Below are 23121 nucleotides of genomic sequence, written 5' to 3'. Positions count from 1 at the left end.
ATGCCTTACAATAAGTAGGCTTAGTAATTGTACATTTAAATAATTCTAGCAAAGTAGTAACAAAAAAAAATGAAAGTTTTAAAAAGTAATTATTGTTAGAATGCACAAACAATTTTTTTTTCAATATATAAATTAAAAAGAATTTTTTTTTAGAAGCGAGAAAATTATTTAAAGTTAAGGGAATTTTAATATTATTATGTTAGTTATTTTTTGCTAGAAAAAAGAAATCATTAAAAATTCTCTCATAGATTCTAAAAGGTAGAAAAATTCTTTATTATTTTCAGAAAAAAAGTTTTAATTAAATTTCTTTATCCACATTTGCATTTCTTTTTCTCTAATGGTTTACTACTTTTATCAAGTTTAACTCGACTGGTGTCAGATTTGTTATGCGATGTTCTTAATTTAGCATCTAGTACTAGTTTCGTTATACAACTAAACATTTCATCAACATTTATATTATCTTTGGCAGAAGTTTCAAAGAAATGTATGTTCATTGAGTTGGCAAATTTTTCTGCATCCGATTTAAGAACAACTCTCCTCTCTGGATCATCTGCTTTATTTCCAACTAGTATTTTTTCAACAGAATCACAATTTGAATCAATCTCATGAAGCCATCTTTTAACATTCAAAAAAGATTCTGCACTAGTTACATCATAAACAACAACAACTCCATGAGTTCCTCTGTAATATGTTGAAGTAATTGTCCTAAATCGTTCTTGTCCCGCTGTATCCCATATCTGAAGTTTAATCTTCTGTCCGTTACATGTTATCGTTCGTATTTTAAAGTCTACACCAATTGTTGTTATATAATTTTCTGAAAAAATCTTATTTTTATTACTTTTTTTAGCATAAAAACATACGAGAAAATGTATTATCCGCAAAACGGAGTAGTAAAGAACTTTTACCAACACCACTATCCCCAATAATTAATAATTTAAACAGATGATCGTAATCTCGAGGTCCAGAAACAGCCATTTATGGGATTATTTATGAATAAATATCTTTTATTATCCTATTCAAATAATGAGATGGTGTTTTTTTTTTATATTTTTTCAGTCAAGTAATAATACTAAAATAAAAAATAGAAAATAAAAATATGAATAAAATAAATAAATGTAATTTAATGAGAAGTAATATGATAGTATAAAAAAAATATATCGTTTACTTTTTTTTATTAAAAGAATCTTCTAAAAATTTTTGATGAGTGAGTGATTTGTTCAATATATTTATATATAAATTAAAAGTGAATATGACTTATAGACAGAAAAATTTATATTATACAAATATAAGCATGCAAATATATAAATATTAAATTTTGTATTTAAATTCTATGTTCTATTCTTCAGAATACTTAATATAGAAAAAAATGAGAGAATTATTTATTGAAGTATATAAAATATTAAATTAAAATAAAGATGAGTGGTTGATTTTTGTATTAATTCAAAGACAATAATATATTATATTCACAAATTTGAACAAAACTTACAGTAATTTTAAACAATAGAAATAAAATTAACTAAGAAAATCCTTTACAAAAACTAAATAAACAAATTAAAATATTAAAGAAAAACAAAAACTAATTTTTCCTTTTAATTAAAACAAAAAATAATACAAATATTAAAATAAAATAATTTTTAAGTGGAGTAATGTTAATACAAAAGTGATGACTTGTAAAATTAACATAAATATGTATAATTAAAATAAAATAATAATTAATATTATCAAAAAGTAATTAAAGTTAGGAATAAAAATAAGTTAATATGTATATAGGTTGTGCTTAAAATATATGATACATGATAGCAGAAATTCTTATACATGTATGTATAAAGAAGTAAACGATATACCAATATGACCTGATTGAAGTAGGTATTCTCGGCACGATATTGTTAGAATATTAGTGTAATATATTAAGTAGATCAAAGTTATGATGTTAATATATTTATTCAGTTGACGTTAAAAAAATTTGTTATCAATATATATTACTACATACAAAGTTGGTTTATCAAATTATTTCTTCTCTTGATATCAATTAACTGTGTTAAATAATTTTTGGAAAATATTGTTTATAAAAGTCAATTTATAAATAAATAAACACAATATAATAAATATAATGAATACTAATGGTGGTAGTGCTCAGAGCATTGACAAGAAAAAAGAAACACATTTACGATGTGAAAGACAACGTCGTGAAGCAATAAATGTAAGTTTTTTTTTTGGTTATAAAGATAAGAAAATTATATGAAAGAAAAGTTGTTTTATTATTATTAACAGGATAAAATTTTGATAAACGTTTGATTAGTAGATAAAATTTATTTATATTAAAATATTAGATAAATAAAACGATATTATATCCATTAGTTTAAGTACTTTAAAAGCTTTTTTTTATATATATATTATATTTCCGATCAATCATTTATAAAATCACATTGTAATAGTATATTAGTGTATCTTGATATACATATGTATTATAAATTGTGTAATTATATTTTTATTTTTTAAGAATGGGTATAATGAATTAAGAGAATTATTACCACAATCAATGTCTTCATTAGGTTGTAAAACGACAAATGCATCTATTTTGTTTCGTTCATCAGATTACATTCAACAATTAACAGCAAAACTAGAAAACCAGGAAGAAGAATTATCAAAATTAAGATCAAAAGTTGCAGCTCTTCAAATGATAGCAAGTGAATATGAAAATCTTTCTATGGAAAATTATCCACAATTAGAAGAATCTCGTGATCAACAAGCATTAATAAGATTATTAGAAATGGTATTTGAAAGTTTTAAAAAAGATGTTGATACGAGTGATTATGAAAAATTAACAAAAACATTACTTGCATGGGTTGAGAAATTAGATTACAAAGTGAGTTTATGATTAAGTAGTTATATAAAAAACTTTTATAGTCAATATCAATTGAAGCTTTGGCACACCTGTATACAACTAATGCATAAAAATAATTGAAAAATTTTATTTTATAATAATACAGATAGAAAAAAAAACTGGTCGTGTAATAATAAAAAAGAACAAATTAAATCTCATGTTAGAAATAAAATTTTTCTTGCTACATATTTTTCTTGTCTTTTTTTATCATATGTATATATATGTACCAATTATTAATCTTACTTGAGAAATAAATGAAAAGAATATATATTTATAGTATTCTTTTATCATTATATTTATACATTCTGAATAATGTAATTATTCCACTATACAGTTGTCAATATGTCATTTTAGATAATCATAATTAAGGCAATCTTTCTTCATCATTAAATAATTTTACAAAGTTTCATCTCGCCTGGAAATATTATAAGTAAAATATCACTTGAAACATTTATATATCATCTTGTCATCAGTATTATCAGATATACAGTATAAAATCGTTATATGATTTATTTTTATCTATTGTTTTCTCTAAGAAAATATTAATTTTGATATGTTAATATCCAGAATTTTGTTTTTATCAATTAGACAATAATATTAACATACAAATTTTTTTTTTCTTTAAATCTAATAACACAATTAAACATTAAAAGTATATAAATAAACTTAGAAAAAAGTTGTGTTTACGTGTATATAAAAGTGTTATAAAAGGAAAAGATTATAGTTAAATAAAAGTATAATGAACGAAAAGAGTAGTATTATAAAGCCACATATAACACCAGGTATGTTAAAAAAAAGTTATTATTTTGTTACTATTATTGTATTATCTTTTTGTATTTCAATTATTATATAATTGTGGTATATTATCCTGTATAAATGCATTTTTCTTTTTAAATATTATTTTGACATATTGTACAACTATTTTTTATTAAAAAAAACTGCTTGATATGATTGATGTAAAATATTTATCTTTAGTTCCTTTATATGTGGAGCCTGATCATACTAAGATAGAGAAAGAATGTGCTTGGTTACAAGAATGTAAAGTTGAAGAAGTATTTCGAGAGGTAACTTTATTATATTTTTAATTATTTTTTAAAATTTAGTTGGAAATGATTGTTCGAGAGATATGTAAAAAATTAAACATATCAAATAAATTAGGAAATAAAATATTTAAAAGTGGTTCAGAAGATACTTCATCAACATCAAATTTTGCTTGTAATCAAAGTGAAAAACATTTATTGTTACCAGTACATGGTCCAGATCAATTAAGATCAACAATATTTTTGATAGGAGAAAATGTTTGTCAAGTTGAAGTATCATTTAAACATAATAAAAGTCCTGGAGGAGTATTTAGATCTAATGCTATATCAAATATACAATGGAAATTGCAACAATTACAAGATACAGGAAATTATTGCGTCAAAGCACATCATTTAATTATCAAATTATTGGAAAGAGTTACTGAAATAAAACTTAACAAACAATTTGGTGTTGAATCAGGAAAATTGATAAATAAAACAATTGAAGATGTATCAAATTATTTAACACTAGCAAGAAATTCTTTAACAATGCCAAGAAAGAAAAGTCTTATGGAATTAGATAATTTTCAGCCAACAAAATGTTTTCATCCACCATTACCTCAAGATTATTTATTATCTGTATACATATCATCAAATAAATTAATATGTGCTTCATATCAAGTAATTTCTAAACCTAATGGTGGTCAACAACTTTTAGTAAGTCAAGCAGAATGTGTTGTACCACAATTTACTGATATTCTTTATGTTCTTTCTGTAGCATACAATCAATTAACGCATTTAAGAAATTTAATGAGAGTATCTTTATTATAAACAATTATTTTAGAAAATAAAATTTATTGTATTAAAAATTAAAAAAAAAAAATAATAGCATTTTATTTGTTATATCTTTGTATTAGTCTATTTAGACTAAATTTATATTTCTTTTTTGGACAATAAAATTTTGATGTTGGAGGTTGTATTTTTTTTTCATTATTATTTCTATCAATAATATAAAGTATTTCATCTATTTGTGTATCTAATTTGTGAATTCTTTTTTTCTCTTTTGTCAATATGTTTTTATTAATTAAATTTTCTTCTTCGCAACTATAAAATTTACTGTCGTTTTGTAAATTTTTTCTTTTTTTCAATTCATCATCTATTTCTCTATTAATTTTTTTAGAATCTATTTTTTCTATAGGTAGTATATAATTTTTATATAATGAAATTTTATTTATTCCTCTTTTTTTTTCTCTATTATCATTTAAATATAGTGAATTTAATGGTGGTAATTTAAAATTTTTGTTAGATTCTATATATTTATCAAGTTTATCATAGTTAAAATGTTTTGACTTATTACACTCAATGATTGATGGAAATGATGAATAATAAAATACTTCATCACTTGTATTTTTGATATTATTGCTATCATTACATAAAATGTATCGTGATGGTGAATAATTATCGATGTCCTCTGTAAAAAAAAATTTCAATAATATTTTGATTTAAAAAAAAATACGATTATACCTTTTGAAAATGCATGTTTAATGTTTGGTGTTTTCATTCCTAAACGTGTAAAAAATGTTAAACTTTTACATCGTCTATTTCTATCTCTTGGTATATATGATGATTTTTGTGGTGAATTTAAATTTTCATAGGAATTTTTATATTTTCTTCCTCCTTTAGTAAAATATTCAATATTAGTATGTAATTTTGGCATTATAAAAATATTAAAAAATGTCAAAATAAAATTTACATCAGTTAAAAGATAAACATTATCTTAACAAGCATAAAATGTTCTACTTCAATAAACTACATTCTATAATTGATATAAAATTCAGAATATTTATTAACTTTGCCTCAAAAGTCTTTGTCTAGTTATAGAATAGTCATAAAAAGAGAGTAATGTAAAAAGTATAAACGCAAGACAAACTTTGTTTCTAGAAGAAATAAAATACAAAAAGTTAAGCATTGTTATAGGATAATTATTAGCATAAACAATTATTGTTTTGAAAAAAATCAATATAAAGCAAGTAACAATAATAAAAATATTTATAAAGTTATGCAGCTGTAGCAGATGGTTCACCATCCTTCTTTTTAGTACCACTAATGATATCGTCAATGCGAAGAAGCATTATACAATTTTCAATAGCTGTCTTTAATGCTTGAAGTCTAACTGTAAGAGGATCCCAGATATTTGCAACATTCATATCAACAATTCTCCCAGTTACACCATCAACTCCATAAGTCCAATTTGATCTCTTATTATCAGTAGTCTCTTGAGAATGTAAGAAACGAAGTTCAGTTGTTTGTTTTAAAACTTCCCCACCAACATGTTTACCACTGTTTTGAATAAGAACTTTTGGAATAACTTCCAATGAATCAGCAATAGCCATAAAAATGTTATGAACAAGTCCCTTTGTTGAAGCATGAGCACTTCTTAAAACACTTCCCAAAGCCATTTCATAAGCACCACCACCTGGAACAATCTTTGGATTTAATAAAAGATTTCTTACAACATATATAGCATCATGAAGATTTCTTTCAACTTCATTAATAATATCCTTTGATGGTCCACGAAGAAGAATAGTGGAGACGGTAGCTTTTGAAGAAGTTATATAAGAAAAGTATTCATCACCAATCTTCTTGATTTCAAAAAGTTCACAAATAGTACCAACATTCTCTTCGCTGAGGTCTTTCGTATCGTGACAAATTACAGCACCAGTAGCACGAGCAAGACGATTATTATCGGTTTTTTTTAAACGTCTTAAAGCTGTTATTCCAGCTTTGACTAAATAATGTTGAGCAAGATCTGAAATTCCTTTCTCAGTAATAACTAAATCAGGTTTTAAGGCAATTATTTCATCGCACATTTTTTTAACTTCAGCTTCCTCATGTTGAAGAACTTTAGTAAAGTCAGCTTCATTCATAAGTTCAAGAGCTGTTTGTGACTCTCCTTTTTTGTATTCCAAATTACAATCAAGAAGAAGAACACGTGGGTTTTCAATGCGTCTTTTCATTTTAGGATGTACAACATCTTTATTGATAACAACTCCTTTAAAAACTTTAGAATCTTCAATATTGCCACCAGGAACTTTCTCAATACGACAATATCTTTTGATATCAATGTCCTTTGTATTGCCATCAGAAACAGCAATAGTTTTAATAGCATTAACAGCAATATCAACAGCAAAATCCATGAAGTTATTCATCATTTTAGTATTGATACATGACTTGACAACTTGCCCGATTTCATCATTATTTTCAATATCAATAGTCTTTGACAATGTAGTATTGCTTTTCTCTATGATTAAATTTAAAGCTTCAGCAAAAGCTTTGTTAATAGTATTAGGGTGAATATTTTGATCTAAAAATTGTTCAGCTTTAGCCATTAAATCACCAGCTATTATAATTGTAGATGTTGTACCATCACCGGTTTCTTCATCTTGTGCACGAGCCATTTCTATGAAACTTTTAGCTGCCGGATGATTAACAGTAATTTCACGAAGAATTGCATTACCATCATTTGTCATTACTATTCCTCCCATTGGGTCCATAAGCATTTTTAACATTGCTCTTGGTCCAAGACATGTCCTGATACAACTAGCAGTAGCCTAAAAAATAATTAAATGGTAAAAGAAAATTATTTAATATAAAACATACTCTTGCAGCCATAATGCTACCTTTTTGGACTTCCTTACGATTATTCATTATTGAGAGATAACAAAAGAATAAGAAAAATTAAAATGTAATCCTAAAAGTACAAAATAAATAAGTTTGGTATTTAAATATTTATTAAAACTTAAAAATGCAGTGAAATATTCCCATTTGGAAAGATGAAACAAGGAGACTTTGGAAGAAAGTATATTACTTGGTTGTAGAAAGGCTATCTGGTAACTCTTTTGCTAGAAGGTTCGATATCTATCTTTCATTTTTAAGTTGATAATGCTATTTTATTTGTGCACTTGGTGAATGGCATTATGTATAATTGATTTCAATTAATTTAAAACAAATATTTTATTGTATTAATTAAAAAATTTATTTTGAAATTTATTTTCACAACAATTAAATGACTTGATAATGCACCTATGATTTTTAATAACACTGCAAAAAGTCACAAACAAAGTTTCAGAGAAAAAAAACTAGTCAATTAATGGGATGGAAAAAGTGCTAAGTTAAAAACAATTTTAGTAATGTAGAGAAAACTGTACCATTTATACATAAAAGTACTATATTCAAATTTATGATACAACACACACAATTCTTAATTTACTTAATAAAAATATTAATTTTAATTTCCACATAAAATGCAAATTTATCAATGATTACATAAAAAATTATGATAAAATTAATTTATTTTCTCTGTTAACTATAATAGACATTGGGAAGTAGAAAATATTTAAATATACGTATTTATACATAAGTATTCTGGAAGAAAAGTATACTAAAAATTTTGTACTATCAAAACTTTATTATTTTCCTTTTTGCTATAAGATCACAACAGTTAAAAAAATATTCATGGTTGAAAATTTTGTGCAATAAAAAATATAGCATTAAAAATAAGACCGCACATACTAAATTTACCTTAAGCTACCAGATCAAATATAATCATATTGGATAAATAATAAAAGTATTCTTTATACTATAGTCCTCAAAAGGGTGACATTATTTTGGTTTTATTATAAAAGAAGTAATTTTACTGTGTAATAGCACAACAAACGACACTCGTTTTTTTTTTGGTGATACTCGTTTGCTACTCACATTTACGTTTTATTTTTAATTTGTTCTTCTTCTGTTTTTTGAAGAAATTGTTAACAATGGATTTTTTAAAAAGTTTTAAAACTGGTGAAAAAAATTTAAAAAAAAGTAGTAAGTTTTTCTGTTTCTCAATTCTCTTATAGTTTTTTTATTTTTCTTTTTTAAGATTTGCATGATGAAAGAATTTCCAAACAAAAGAAGACTTATACTAGGTGGGTGAATAATGTACTACAGGATTGTAAAAGTAACCACCGCGTCAGAGAACTTTACGATGACCTTAGGAATGGAATCATACTCTCAGATATTGTCTATGCATTTACTGGTGTTAAATTAAAAACTAGTATACCACTATCGGTGGATGACAAAGCTGTGATGTCAAGCAATTTATCATTGGTGTTGGAAGCTATGAGGAACGATGGAGTAGACTTGGTAAATAACAATATTGGTGATATAATTGATGGTAAACCTAAAATTATATTAGGATTAATTTGGCAAATGATACTCCATTATGATATCAGGAGAAGTATTCAGTATCATCAAGAATTATCTTATTCTGATCCAGACCAGTCATTTTCTTCATTTGAAAATGGTTCTGTTAAATCTTATAAATCTAGTCCAACAAGTAAAATCAAAAATGTAGTAATGTCTCCGATAAATAGTTTGAAAAAAAGAAAAGAGAAAAAGAAGAAGACCATTGAAAGAGGACAATGTAATAAGATAATTTTGACATGGTTGGAAAAAGAAATTTGTATTCCATATGGAATCAAGATAACAAATTTTTCAAGTGATTGGAAAGACGGTGTTGCTTTTATGGCTTTAATTCATAGATTCTGTCCATCATTAGTTGATATGGATACTGTTAAAGTGTCACCACCTCATGTTAATATTTCAGAAGCTTTTAGATATGCGTCAGAGTGTCTTAATATAAAAAATATCTTAGAAGTAGAAGATGTTTTGTGTGATTTACCTGAAGATAGTGCTATAACATTGTATGTCTCTCAATTTATGGGAATTGATGCGTTACGAGTCAAAGAAGAAAATAAAAGCAATGTAAAAATTAATGAGGAGTTACAAAGTTCAGATGAGATTTCGTTATCAGATGATTCTGGTAATGTTCATGAAAACAATACAATTGTTGTTGAAAAGGTTGTTATTAGAGAAGAAGATATTGAGGAAGAAATTACCAAAAGACAGTTTCTTCTAGCTAGTGGTCCATTATCTACAGTAAGTGAAGAAAGTTGTGAGGATGTGTCAATGGACAGTTATTATCCAAGAAATACTTGCAAACCTACAAAGGATGTTGTCTATGAAGATGCCGACGTGTATCCAGTAGAGTATATCAGAGGACAAAATGATAGTTCTATGTTATCTTCAACAACAAATGATAGTGTCTTTGAAAGAAGTTCTTTTTCAAAAGATATTCAATCTAATAAGGGCAATCATTTGTTTAGTGAAAATAATAATTTGCCATCGTCATGTGACTATACTGAATCCTATGATCGTGGCTTAGCAAATATTTTTTCATCAATATTTGGTGATGGAACTTCACAAGATGATAGAAGCATTAACAATTTGGGAGACGTGGAAAGCGCTACGTGCTATGTTCAACAATTAACTTCTTCTGTAGGATTAGGTATGGAAATCTGTGAAAACAATAGTACATCTTTTAATTGTCAGTCAAGCGATGACTACGAAAGTGATGATGATGTTATCGAGTGTTGTCTAGATGAAATGTCTCCAGTTAAAAATAGGAGTTTTTTTGATGATTCTCAGGGGAGTAATTCAACATCAGAAACAGTAATTGAATCAACTACTTCTGTTAATTTAGACGTTGTTGAAACAGTAGAACATCTTGTAGATGTTGTTTCCTTATTATTGGATAATGAGTTGTCATTTAAACCTATGGATGAGATGATGGTTTCAACTGAACATTCTGATACGGATACTACAGAAATTGAAAATGAAGAACTCATAGAAGAGGACCTCGGATGTTGTGGTGATATTAATGTGATTAGTAAATTAGATAGTGTAAAGGAAACTAAAGAAAGATTAAACAGTAGATGTGAAGAAGGCGAAGGAGACAATGCATGTGAAGATAATTTGAGCGGAACTCATTCTCCTTCAGAAGACACTAATAATAACTTCCGTTTAATGTCATGGTTAATATCACCTATTGAGAAAGTTTATGAGATAATGAACGACAGTACGCCATTAGAAGGTCTAGATAGTTCATATCCAATTCTCAAAGCAAGAAGTTTGCAAGATTGCGACGCTGAACAAAATGTGGATGTTAGCTCCGAGGAACTAACTGGAAATGCTACACTTGATTTAAATACTTCATATTCAGTAGTAAATCAGTCTTTAACTGCTCCTGATAATACAGATGATCTGGAAAATGTAGGAGATAGAAATGATTTGACAGTTGGATCTCTTCTGGATAAAGTTGATCATGTAAAGAAATTGGTTGAAGATATAGCGTCTATTGTGCCACCAATCTCAGGAACTTCTGCTGTGAACAATGATTTAAGTAATAGCATAAACGGAGAATTAGTTTCATTAGATTTTCCTGAAAAGACGATTGAAGAACAAATTAAAGATTTGGCTGAGACAGCTAAAACGCTTTCTGATGCTTACATTGAAAGATTACAAGAAATAGATGAAAGTTCTGAATCAAGAACTAACAATAGTGAAGTTTCATCCAATGGAGTAGAAAGTTTTACTGACACAGAAACTCCGGACGATGAATATGAGGATTTACCACCACTTACATTTGAACATACAATTAAAATTCGTTCAGAATTTAATGGAAATGATATGGGTAGTAATAGTAAAACTGACAGTTTATCAAACAAGAATACAACTTTGAGAAGGAGATATACTACATTAAATGAAGTGGATTTAATTAAAGATTCAGATGAAAAGTCGGAAGGGAATATAAAGAATGATGATAATAAAGCGTCCATATCACAAGCCGGAGAGGTTCGAGGAACTAGATATTCATATGGCTTTTCATTGCTTTTACTTTTTGTAAGTTTTATCATACTTTACTTATTTTTATGGCATTTTTAGGTTTTGATACTGAGTCTTTTAGCTTATCTCATCTACGATTGTTCAACATGTTCCAGCAATTGTCATTCAACCTCCTCATCTTTATGTTGCATTTCATTTCAAATGAAACTTCATAAATTAAGAGGCCAAGTACCATTTTAAAAATGTTTAAAAAAAGTTTGGTGCTTATGGGTTAAATTCCTCAACATATACAGGGTTGTTCACGAAGTTTCCCTTATCAAATTTTAAATAGTATATATTCTTAACAACTAATTAGATTTTTTTAAATAAATGATATTAATTCTTAATTGTTTTACTTTTTTTTATAATGATGCAATAATGAGAAAGGTTTTTTTATTTTCATTATTTTAAAGTTAAGTAAATATATGGTTTTTATTCACTTGTAAAATATTTATAAAAGTAATTTTTGGTATCATTCACTTTCACAAGGATGTTTTTACTTATATATAATGTGTAAAGGAAGATTAAATTAATGAGGAAAATACTATTTTATTGCTGATAAGCCATTTGTTAAAAGTTTAAGAAAGTTTATTACTAAAATATTTTGAAAAAAAATTTGAATTTTGATTATTAATTGGAAATTTACAAGTAATTGAAACTTTTAAAAAATTACCTTTTTAACACATTAAATAAAAATTTTCAATACAGAATAAAAAAAGCTTTATTTATTAAAAGAAATATAATACTCTTTTAAGTGATAATCTATTTATATTTACTTACACAAAGAAGATATTTTATGAGATTAAATTTTTTTAATTCTAAAAAAAATGAATCATAAAAAATTAAGATTATTAGTGATTTTTTTTTGTACCAAAATGGTTTAAGAAAATAAAAAATAAATGTTTTTACTTCTGTTTTGAGCAAGTCAAAATTATTTCTTATTAATACAATCAAGTTGTCAAAAGATATTACTGTTAAAAATAAATACTTTTATTAATTGAAATTTATTTTGAATTTGGAATATACGATAATTTTCCTGTTATGTTTTACCTCTAGTTAATCAGAATAATGGTAAATTGAAAGTTTTTTTATTCTTTTTAAATAAACTACTAAAATACCTACAACTGAAGCCGTCACAACAAAAGTTCCTATGACAATTGTAGTAAATCTTAACTGTTTTAGTATTTCAATTTTTTTTCTCCAAATTATTAAAAATCAAATAACACTTTTAAATTTGTATGACTTTATGATCAATATGGGTTGCTATTAAAACTAACTGAAAAGCATTATGTACTAATATATGCATAAACTAATTTATAGCAACAACGATGACTGAAATTAAAAAAAAATCACAGCTATATTTAAAGATATTTATTTATATAGTGAATTTTACCATTAAAAAGAAAAGGATGTTCACTTAATTAAATTTAGTGTGTAGAAAACTGTTAAAAAATTGCGTTCATGTTATGCAAAATTTGATACGTACTTTTATTTGATAAAAAAAATTTTTAATAGTTATTTTTTAGTTAATTCAAAAAATAGTTTCAAACTTTAGCAAATTTATTCTTTATTTAATAAAAATCAAAATATTTTTAAATTGTATAATGTTCACAAAAAATTGGTTTCAAAAATAATATAAAATTTTAATAATTAAGTGTTATCATATTTATTCATTTATTATATATTTTTTGAATAAAAATGTTATATAAACATTTTTTTTAATTGGAAGTTTCTAGAACGTTATAAAATTTAGTGAATTTCAATTTTAATTTAACTAAAAAAAACCTTCATTTATTTAACATTTAAAACATATAATTTAGTTGATCTATTGAAGTCATAGAAAAATATGTATAATAAAAAAATAAAATAGATATATTCAATCATAATCATACTATTTCAAATTATATTTCTTTTTGAATTTATCTAAATTTCTATGTCAGTACAAAGTACATTTCTTAGATATAATAGCATAGTAATATCAGTTAACTTTAAAGAGAGTCATTTACATTATATCGTTTTTTTGCCTATAATTTGATAAAATATGAATATTATTTAAAGAAAATGATAATTTTGTTAAAAAATCTGAATAAAGAGAGAAAAATATTCAATTTTTTATCATTCGAAAAGTTATTAAATCCTCGTGTTTTTTAACAAAAAACAATTTACTATGTTTCTGGTTTTTAACCAATTCAAAACTCTCTGGCTGCTACTTCTGATAACCTTCACACGATGTGAAGGAAGTACTTATGGAACCTTCTTTCCTTCGGTTCCTAAGGAAATCAATCAAACCACATTTCCAGTTAACATCAATTCAAACTCTTCATCGGATGTAATTTTATTGAAGCTTCCAAGTCACAATTACAAACATGGACATCAAGAAGACGAATTTTTTGAAAACCCGAATATAGCTGAATTTCCATCAATAATTCGAAATGGAAATAAAACATTTTTATGGATACCTCTGGTATATAGCCTCTCTGGACCTCAAATAATTAATTGTGGAACTATTACAAATACGCACAGAAACGGAACGCTTCAGAAATTAAGATGGAAGTTCAATTTTAACTGGCAGCTCGCTCCAAAACCTTATATGATGGCAAAACGGGTTACAATAAATAACCAACTTCCAATTACCGAACAATGTGGCAATGATCAAAAAAAAATTTTAAAATTTACAAAGGACAAAACAGGGAAGATATTTCAACTCAACTTAGTTAATGATGAGTTGAAAACATCTGACGAGCTTCCACATGCAAACAAACTTTATTATCTGTTTACAATACCTGAAGATACTTATAAAAAGGAGATTGCTGAGCCTTGTATGATCTTAAGAGCTGTCAATGACAGACCACTAATGGTAATAAATGGTTACAATTCTACCCAAAAATCGCTCAACAATATAGACATTGATGTCATTAAATTTGACTATTTGGAAACGTCTCTTACAATTCAACTCCTTTTAAAAAATCAACCAAATTTAAAAGATTTCTACAAAAACGAAGAAATTTTAATAACCAAAGTTATTTTTACAAAGAATGGAGTTAAAGAAGTACCAAACTCCAACAAAACTACCAAGGGAACCTTCTCATTAAATGGATATGAGCTTTTAAAATTCTCCTATGATTACCCGTCGACTGGAAGCAACCATATGATAACGAAGATCTTCTATTTCGCACCACCACAAAAACATTATAAATTTCCATTGGAATATGTTCTCTACTCATCAAATGAGACGGTGGTCAGACCAAATTGTTCAATTAATGGATTCAGTTTTGGATACCTTTATTCAATTAATTACATTAATAAAAAGATAGTTAATCTAACTGAGTTGAATGCTAATGGAGTAGCAAAAGATGGTTTGTATCGTTCTGGTGATTTTGTCTTCACATCAGATCTTAAAGATTTCAATACAACTTTAGAATGTCTTTACAATACGCCTAATGGAGATATCACTTTAGTTCATTCGTTTTTACATAGTGACAAAGCAAGTTTTGAAGTAGACAAAGATGGAAAAAGATATTTAAATGTGGATGAAGATAAAGTAACTATAAATAAAGTTAAAAAATCACGATTTGAAGAATTTAAGGAAAAATTTGGATTGGCTGGTATAATTTTTATTTTTGTTGGAATCGTTATTATTGTTATCTTAATTATTATTGGTATCATTGGTCTGATTATGCTGAAAAAAATAAAATTGTATATTAGAAGAAGGAAAATGACATCTAAATATCCTAATATATTTGCATTGTGGAAAGAAGTATCAAATGCAAATTTGGAAGAGTATTGTAAAATAGTTCAAGACAAAGAATATATTCCGGATAAATTAAAAAATCAATCGTCTTCAATGAAAATAGAAGGTGATGAAGAGATGGATTTCGATACAGGTTCTATTTTCGATTCTTCCTTGGTCAAATGTTTTAAATCAATCTTTGGAGAAATAAGAGCTCATTGCATTGATGATGTCTCACCGGAAAGAAATTATATTATCTCTGATGGACCTACACCTGAAAGTGTAAAATATTTTTGGGAGTTACTTTACAAAGAGGATGTCGCAGTTGTTATTTCAATGATTTATCAAGATAATGATGAAGACCCAGAAACAAGTAATAAATTGTTATATTGGCCAGAAACAAATCAGACTTATGGAAATGTTACTGTTAAATTTTTGGAAAAACTCCCAACAAATCTTATAAATGTTAAAGTTTTAAAATTTAGCATGACTATGAAAGGAGAAAAACCAAAGGAACTAACACTTTTTCATGTTAGTTATTGGAAAGAACATACAATACCGAATACGGATTTGCATTTAACTAACCTATACTTAGAGGTTTCTGAATGTGCTGGAAATGGGAATGTTCTCGTTCATGCTTCACGTAGTGCTGGATCACGTGTATTCATATTTACATATTTTTGTTGTATTTTGGAAACAATGAAAACTGATCCTTCAATTTATAATCCAATGGATATTATAAAAGAAATTCGTGAAAAGCGTTATGGTGGAAACATCTCTTCTATGGAATATGCTTACTTATTGAAAGCACTACTATCAAATTTCTTTGACAACAAGATGTTAATTAGTGAAAATAATGAAAGAATAAATTTTGCCAATGAATATGAACATTATCTTTACAAGTTAGATGTTCATAAAGGTAACATGGATAGAAGATTCAAGCGTTTTTTACAATTTATTAGTGTTCTTGATGATGGAAAATTAAGAGAACTTTGTGTTCAATTTGATAAAATTGGAATGATGAATAATAAAGCACTTCTTGAAAACTGTAAAAATTTCTATAATGCTAATAAAGATGCTGATGATAAAAATCGTTACAATAACATAGAATGTCTTGATAAAACAGCAGTAAATATTAATGGATATGATTCTAAAGATATTCGTGGTTATATACATGCTAATCAAATGATCTATAAGTATGGTGATGAAAAGGAAAGAAAAATTATTATGTGTCAGGTAAGATATTAATAATAATTTAACTTTATTTAATGTATATTTTTTTAGGCACCACTACAGACAACAGTTGATGATATGTATGACATGATTTTTAGATACAAGATCGGAATCATTGTCGTACTTGTCAGTATAAAGGAAATAACGAAGAAAGATAAATGTTATGCATATTTCCCAACAAATGTTAAAGAAAAAAAATTAAGTAGATACACTGTCATGTTTATTGGTAAAAAAATTGATAATGAAAATCATATTATTGAATATGATTACACAATTTTGAATAAAGAAAAAATTTCACATAATTTTAAAATTCTTCAATACGTTAATTGGCCTGATAAAAGTAAGTTTATTTTAATAAAAAAAATTTTATTTTAATTATTTTTTTTTAGTCATACCTAATGAAAGTAAAACTATTCATGAACTGTACAAAAAGATTATAAATCTTGACAATAATTGTTATATAGCAATTCATTGTAGTGCAGGAATAGGAAGAACCGGAACATTAGCATTAGCTATTTATATGATCGATATGATCATTTCTGGTAAATCTTTCGATCCAATAAAATGTTTGGAAACACTTAGATCGCACCGCTATAAAGCAGTTCAAAATAAGATGCAATTTATCTTTTCATTATCAATTGTTTATGAACATTTTAAAAATAAGATAGATGAAATGGATTCTGAAGCTTACAAAAATTTTACAACAATGTCAAAAAAAATCTTTCGCGAACATAAACAATATAAAGGATAATAGTTTATAAAAATAATTTTAAATATTAAAAAATGTCTTATTGACATTATGTTTTGTCACAGATGTATAATCATAACATCATTTTATAACCATTTATTATTAATAAATTTTAAAATATAATTTGTTTTCATTTAAAATAATCACATACATTTGAAAAAATATATGAAACCAATAACAGTATTAACATTATAAAATTTATTTAATTTTATAGTTTTCTATTTTATATATTTTCTTTTTTTAAACTATAAATTCATAATAATTTTAAATATAAGACTAATAGATCATTTTTTAAAATTTTAAAAAATATTTTGTTTTTTAACATAAATATATGTTGTATCTTACACTTTTTAAATTAAAGTTTATTTCTAGATAACAGTTATTTTATATAATTTGTTTGAATCTTATGTTTTAATGTTTTTAGTACCAATTAGAATATAGAATTAGATAATTCTTAATATTACAATAAAAAATATTTATGGTTTTTTTTCATTAAAAAGAATTTTTTTCTGATTTGTTTAATGATACTTTTGTTTTATCTTTTGAAACATTTTTATGCCTTTTCTGCTGGAATACATGAAAGAAAAAAGATGTTATAAAGAGATTGTTGTTTAATTGCAAAATTTCATTTGAAAACTATCAAGAAGTTTTTTGAAAGAAAAATATAGAATAGGTAGAAAGTATATTAATACATAAAAATAAATCAAAGTTTGATTAAAAATTAGTGATTAAAGTTGCTTATCTTTTTGTCATTTAATACATTTTAACTAAGTTTTGTAATATAATTTGTTTAAAAATAATTAAAAAATATGTTTTTTTTGATAAATTTAATTTTTTGTATATGTTAATATCTATTATTGTTATCTTTACACATTCTTTATTTATTTGATTTTTAATTTATAATATTAATAAAAATTTAGTTATGATATTTTTTAAAGTTTTAAAATTTTTCATAATTTTAAAAACATTGTATTGTTTTTATACACAATAGATTAATAATCTATAATGATATAAAACCAGAAATCTTATTAGTCTGTTGCAACAATATTCTAAAAAACTTCGGTTTTTAAATTTTCTAAATTTTTTTATAGTTTATGGTTTTGAAAGACATTAATTTGAAATTATCAAATTACTAAAATATATGTTTATTATCATTCTCCATATAAAGCTGAACATAATGATTTCTTGTAAAACAGAATAGTTTCGGTTTTAATATTAACATATAAATTATTATAAGAAATAGCATAAACTTTGAACTCTTATTTTTTTAAATAAGTTATAAGAAAAAACATTAAAAATGATATTTAGTTAAATGATATTAGTCATGTTACATTATTTCTTATCTATGAGATGTTATATATCAATCTTAAAAAATGTGTAATAATTAAAAATATTGTTAAGTACCATTTTGTTAAAAATATTCCTTAGAAAATATTTGTCTTTCTTGTGCTTTTAAAAATTAGCATAATTTACTTAAAAAAATATTTCTAAAATCACATCATTGAAACATTCTATATAAGTTAATTCTGATAAAACTAACTGTAAGAATTTTTATTGTTGCTACTTAATTAAATGAAATTAATAATATTATTTCAAGTTATAGTTATACTATTTCTCAGTTATGTACAAATGAGTTAGAAATCTATGATGATAATATTTCTCAATTAAGTAAATTTTAATATTTATCGAAAGAATTTTTTTTACATGTAGTGAATTTTTGGAAATTTTAATTTACATGACAATTAAGAAAAAAAACTTTTTTCAAAGCAACATTTACCGTTATAAAATGAAAAATGATATATAAGTACATATATTTTCATCGTTCTAAAGATTCTGGCTTTGATTTTATCACTATGTTTCATGAGTCAAAAAATGAATTTTCGTTTCATGTATATAATATTATTTAATGACTTTTGTATTATTCCATTTTCCTTTAAAATATAAGCCATAAGGTATATTTTTTAACTAAAAAAAAAGATAAGGAAGTTACTAAAAAAAGAAAATAATTTATATTCTGATTAGTATTTTATGTATAAATGATTTTTTTCCTTACTAATAAGTTTTTTTTTTTTTTGAAAATTTAAATATAATACATATGTATAATATCTTCAAAAATTACAATGTTGATTTAATAAAATTTTTTATACTAAAATAACAAATAAGTAAAGAAAAATAAGTAATTAAAAAATTTTTTTAAATAAAAATGGAAAAAAAAACTTTTTTTTGGAAATTGAATATGCTACTATAGTCATTCGATAGTCCATGAAACGGGATGAATTTTGAATATAATCAACAATATTCGAAAATTGAAACTTCAGGAGTTATAGGGATTCAAAGTTGAAGGGGGAAATTGTGGAATATTTTTTTTAAATCTCGATTTTTATGATAATATTATAAATTTTAAAAATAAATACTTTTTTCTAGATCAATTTTTTACGAGAAATTCATTAAGTCTATTTATATCTTTATAGGACTTTTAAAAATGAAGATATGATAAGAAATATGTATAAAAAATGGTTTTAAGAATCTATCGATAACTCAAGTAAATGAGGTCCTAGAATCATGAAATTTGATGCGCTGGGTTTCTTTCATAATTTAAGCTATACCCTACGTTGAAAAGTTTTTTAAATTTTCAACCGTTCTTGAAATATTATGTTTGATACTTTTTCGCGCGTAATCCATTGTAATCATTTTTTTATATCTCAAAAGTGGTTAAAGGTATAAAAATATTTTGAAGGTAGACCCCATATGAAAACTCATTTGAAGACGATTGTAGAAATCTGATTGCATTTATCTTGATTTTGAAGCGAGATATGAACAAAGGCGGAAATTTTTCAAAAATATTCATTGTACTCTACTTTTCAATATCTCAACAAATACTTATCCTATGAAGATGGGACTAGTTTCATTCGATTTCTATTCAAAAGTAGGTCTAGAATATTAATTTTCATAGCTATAGCATTTTTATTTTCAGAAATATAAAAATTGGCTGAAAATTTCCTAGATTTCCGACTTTACCGCTAAAAATGTGAACAAAGAAAAGCAACTTTTTTTGGAAATTGAATATGCTATTATAGTCTTTCGATAGCTCATGAAACGGGATGAATTTTGAATATAATCAACAATATTCGAAAATTAAAACTTCAGGAGTTATAAGGATTCAAAGTTGAAGGGCGAAATTGGGGAATATTTTTTTCTAAATTTCGACTTCCATGATACAATAAGATATTAAAAAAAAAAAAATATTCTAGATCAATTTTTTACGAGAAATTCATTAAGCCTATTTATATCCTTATAGGACTTCTAAAAATGAAGATATGATAAGAAATATGTTTTAAAAAAAGTTTTAAGAAACTAGCGATAACTCAGGTTAATGAAGTCACAGGTCCATGAAATTTGATGCGCTGGGTTTCTTTCATAATTTAAGCTATACCCTACGTTGAAAAGTTTTTTAAATTTTCAACCGTTCTTGAAATATTATGTTTGGTACTTTTTCGCGCGTAATCCATTGTAATCATTTTTTTATATCTCAAAAGTGGTTAAAGGTATAAAAATATTTTGAAGGTAGACTCTATTTGAAAACTCATAAGAAGACGATTTTAGAAATCTGATCGTATTTATCTTGATTTTGAAGCGAGATATAAACAAGGGCGGAAATTTTTCTAAAATATTCATTGTTCTCGACTTTTCAGTATCTCAAGAAATACTTATCCTATGAAGATAGGACTAGTTTTATTCGATTTCTATTCAAATTTTGGTCTAGATTAATAATTTTCATAGCTACAACATCATTGTTTTCAGAGATATAAAAATTGGCTGAAAATTTTCTAGATTTCCGAATTTACCTCTAAAAATGTGAACAAAGAAAAACAACTTTTTTTGGAATTTGAATATGCTACTATAGTCATTCGATAGCCCATGAAACGGGATGAATTTTGAATATAATCAACAATATTCGAAAATTGAAACTTCAGGAGTTATAAGGATTCAAAGTTGAAGGGCGAAATGGTGGAATATTTTTTTGTAAATTTGAATTTCTATGATAATATTGTAAATTTTAAAAATAAATACTTTTTTCTAGATCAATTTTTTACGAGAAATTCATTAAGCCTATTCACATCTTTATAGGATTTGTAAAAATGAAGATATGATAAGAAATATGTTTTAAAAAAAGTTTTAAGAAACTAGCGATAACTCAGGTTAATGAAGTCACAGGTCCATGAAATTTGATGCGCTGGGCTTCTTTCATAATTTAAGCTATACCCTACGTTGAAAAGTTTTTTAAATTTTCAACCGTTCTTGAAATACAATGCTTGGTACTTTTTCGCGCGTAATCCATTGTAATCATTTTTTTATATCTCGAAAGTGGTTAAAGGTATAAAAATATTTTGAAGGTAGACCCCATATGAAAACTCATTTGAAGATGATTGTAGAAATCTGATTGCATTTATCTTGATTTTGAAGCGAGATAAGAACAAAGGCGGAAATTTTTCTAAAATATTCATTGTACCCTACTTTTCAATATCTCAACAAATACTTATCCTATGAAGATGGGACTAGTTTCATTCGATTTCTATTCAAAAGTAGGTCTAGAATATTAATTTTCATAGCTATAGCATTTTTATTTTCAGAAATATAAAAATTGGTTGAAAATTTTCTAGATTTCCGACTTTACCTCTAAAAATGTGAACAAAGAAAAACAATTTTTTTTGGAAATTGAATATGCTATTATAGTCATTCGATAGCTCATGAAACGGGATGAATTTTGAATATAATCAACAATATTTGAAAATTGAAACTTCAGGAGTTATAGGGATTCAAAGTTGAAGGGGGAAATTGGGGAATATTTTTTTGTAAATTTGGATTTCTCTAATAATATTGTAAATTTTAAAAATAAATACTTTATTCTAGATCAACTTTTTACGAGAAATTCATTAAGCCTATTTATATCTTTATAGGACTTCTAAAAATGAAGATATGATAAGAAATATATTTAAAAAAAGAGTTTTGAGAATGTAGTGATAACTCAAGTTATTGAAGTCACATCTCTATGAAATTGGATGCGCTGTGCTTCATTCGTAATTTTAGGTATACCTTACGTTGAAAAGATTTTAAAATTTTCAACCGTTCTTGAGATATGAAACCTGGTACTTTTTCGCGCGTAATCCATTGTCATCATTTTTTTATATCTCGAAAGTGGTTAAAGATATAAAAATATTTTGAAGGCAGAGCCTATATGAAAAGTCATTAGAAGACGATTGTAGAAATCTGTTTGCATTTATTATGATTTTGAAGCGAGATATGAACAGAGGCGGAAATTTTTCTAAAATATTCATTGTTCCCGACTTTTCATTATCTCAGCAAATACTTATCCTATGAAGATAGGACTAGTTTCATTCGATTTCTATTCAAAAGTAGGTCTAGAATATTAATTTTTGTAGTTTTAACATTATTTATTTTAGAGTTTTGGAAATTGGCTGAAAATATTCTAGATTACCGACTATACCTTAAAAATTGTGATAAAAAAACAACTTTTTTATTGGAATTTCAATTTGCAATTATAGTCATTTGATAGCTTTTGAAATGAGATAAATTTTTAAAATAATTAACATTGGCTTTATTTTAGAGTCACATATGTATTTGAAATTTTTTTTAAAAATTTGAATATTAAATATATGTATATATTTTTTTAAAATTATAATGATGATTATATATAAATTTCAATCTAACAAATTTAATAAAT

The 23121-nt window shown here is 25.1% G+C and overlaps 7 protein-coding genes across 7 annotated transcripts; 4 read left to right on the top strand and 3 right to left on the bottom strand.

The window, feature by feature from the left end:
- Positions 1–308: 308 nt before the first annotated feature.
- Positions 309–975, bottom strand: SRAE_1000289100 (Ras-related protein Rab-35; the record flags this gene model as incomplete). The annotated part of the gene is made up of 2 exons (XM_024650020.1): positions 309–814; positions 861–975. The coding sequence occupies 2 exons, from the start codon at positions 973–975 to the stop codon at positions 309–311; spliced, it is 621 nt and encodes a 206-aa protein (XP_024503839.1).
- Positions 976–2110: 1135 nt separating this feature from the next.
- Positions 2111–2955, top strand: SRAE_1000289000 (Max-like protein X; the record flags this gene model as incomplete). Its single annotated transcript, XM_024650019.1, has 3 exons — positions 2111–2200; positions 2501–2866; positions 2908–2955. The coding sequence occupies 3 exons, from the start codon at positions 2111–2113 to the stop codon at positions 2953–2955; spliced, it is 504 nt and encodes a 167-aa protein (XP_024503838.1).
- Positions 2956–3623: 668 nt separating this feature from the next.
- Positions 3624–4734, top strand: SRAE_1000288900 (Protein rogdi homolog; the record flags this gene model as incomplete). The annotated part of the gene is made up of 3 exons (XM_024650017.1): positions 3624–3666; positions 3860–3948; positions 3988–4734. 3 exons carry the CDS (start codon positions 3624–3626, stop codon positions 4732–4734), a joined length of 879 nt encoding a protein of 292 aa, XP_024503837.1.
- A 62-nt stretch (positions 4735–4796) lies between these two features.
- SRAE_1000288800 (Hypothetical protein) lies at positions 4797–5620 on the bottom strand (the record flags this gene model as incomplete). Its single annotated transcript, XM_024650016.1, has 2 exons — positions 4797–5374; positions 5428–5620. 2 exons carry the CDS (start codon positions 5618–5620, stop codon positions 4797–4799), a joined length of 771 nt encoding a protein of 256 aa, XP_024503836.1.
- Positions 5621–5960: 340 nt separating this feature from the next.
- Positions 5961–7611, bottom strand: SRAE_1000288700 (T-complex protein 1 subunit gamma; the record flags this gene model as incomplete). The annotated part of the gene is made up of 2 exons (XM_024650015.1): positions 5961–7514; positions 7564–7611. The coding sequence occupies 2 exons, from the start codon at positions 7609–7611 to the stop codon at positions 5961–5963; spliced, it is 1602 nt and encodes a 533-aa protein (XP_024503835.1).
- Positions 7612–8717: 1106 nt separating this feature from the next.
- Positions 8718–11868, top strand: SRAE_1000288600 (Spectrin beta chain, erythrocytic; the record flags this gene model as incomplete). The annotated part of the gene is made up of 3 exons (XM_024650014.1): positions 8718–8769; positions 8825–11685; positions 11728–11868. 3 exons carry the CDS (start codon positions 8718–8720, stop codon positions 11866–11868), a joined length of 3054 nt encoding a protein of 1017 aa, XP_024503834.1.
- Positions 11869–13834: 1966 nt separating this feature from the next.
- SRAE_1000288500 (Protein-tyrosine phosphatase, receptor/non-receptor type domain and Protein-tyrosine/Dual specificity phosphatase domain and Protein-tyrosine phosphatase, catalytic domain-containing protein) lies at positions 13835–17381 on the top strand (the record flags this gene model as incomplete). Its single annotated transcript, XM_024650013.1, has 3 exons — positions 13835–16633; positions 16682–16970; positions 17020–17381. The coding sequence occupies 3 exons, from the start codon at positions 13835–13837 to the stop codon at positions 17379–17381; spliced, it is 3450 nt and encodes a 1149-aa protein (XP_024503833.1).
- Positions 17382–23121: the final 5740 nt, after the last annotated feature.

This window comes from Strongyloides ratti, assembly GCF_001040885.1.
Source record: "Strongyloides ratti genome assembly S_ratti_ED321, chromosome : 1".
Taxonomy (NCBI): Eukaryota; Metazoa; Nematoda; class Chromadorea; order Rhabditida; family Strongyloididae; genus Strongyloides; species Strongyloides ratti.
Note: the sequence above shows the minus strand (reverse complement) of the source record. Positions and strands in the feature narration are given on the sequence as shown.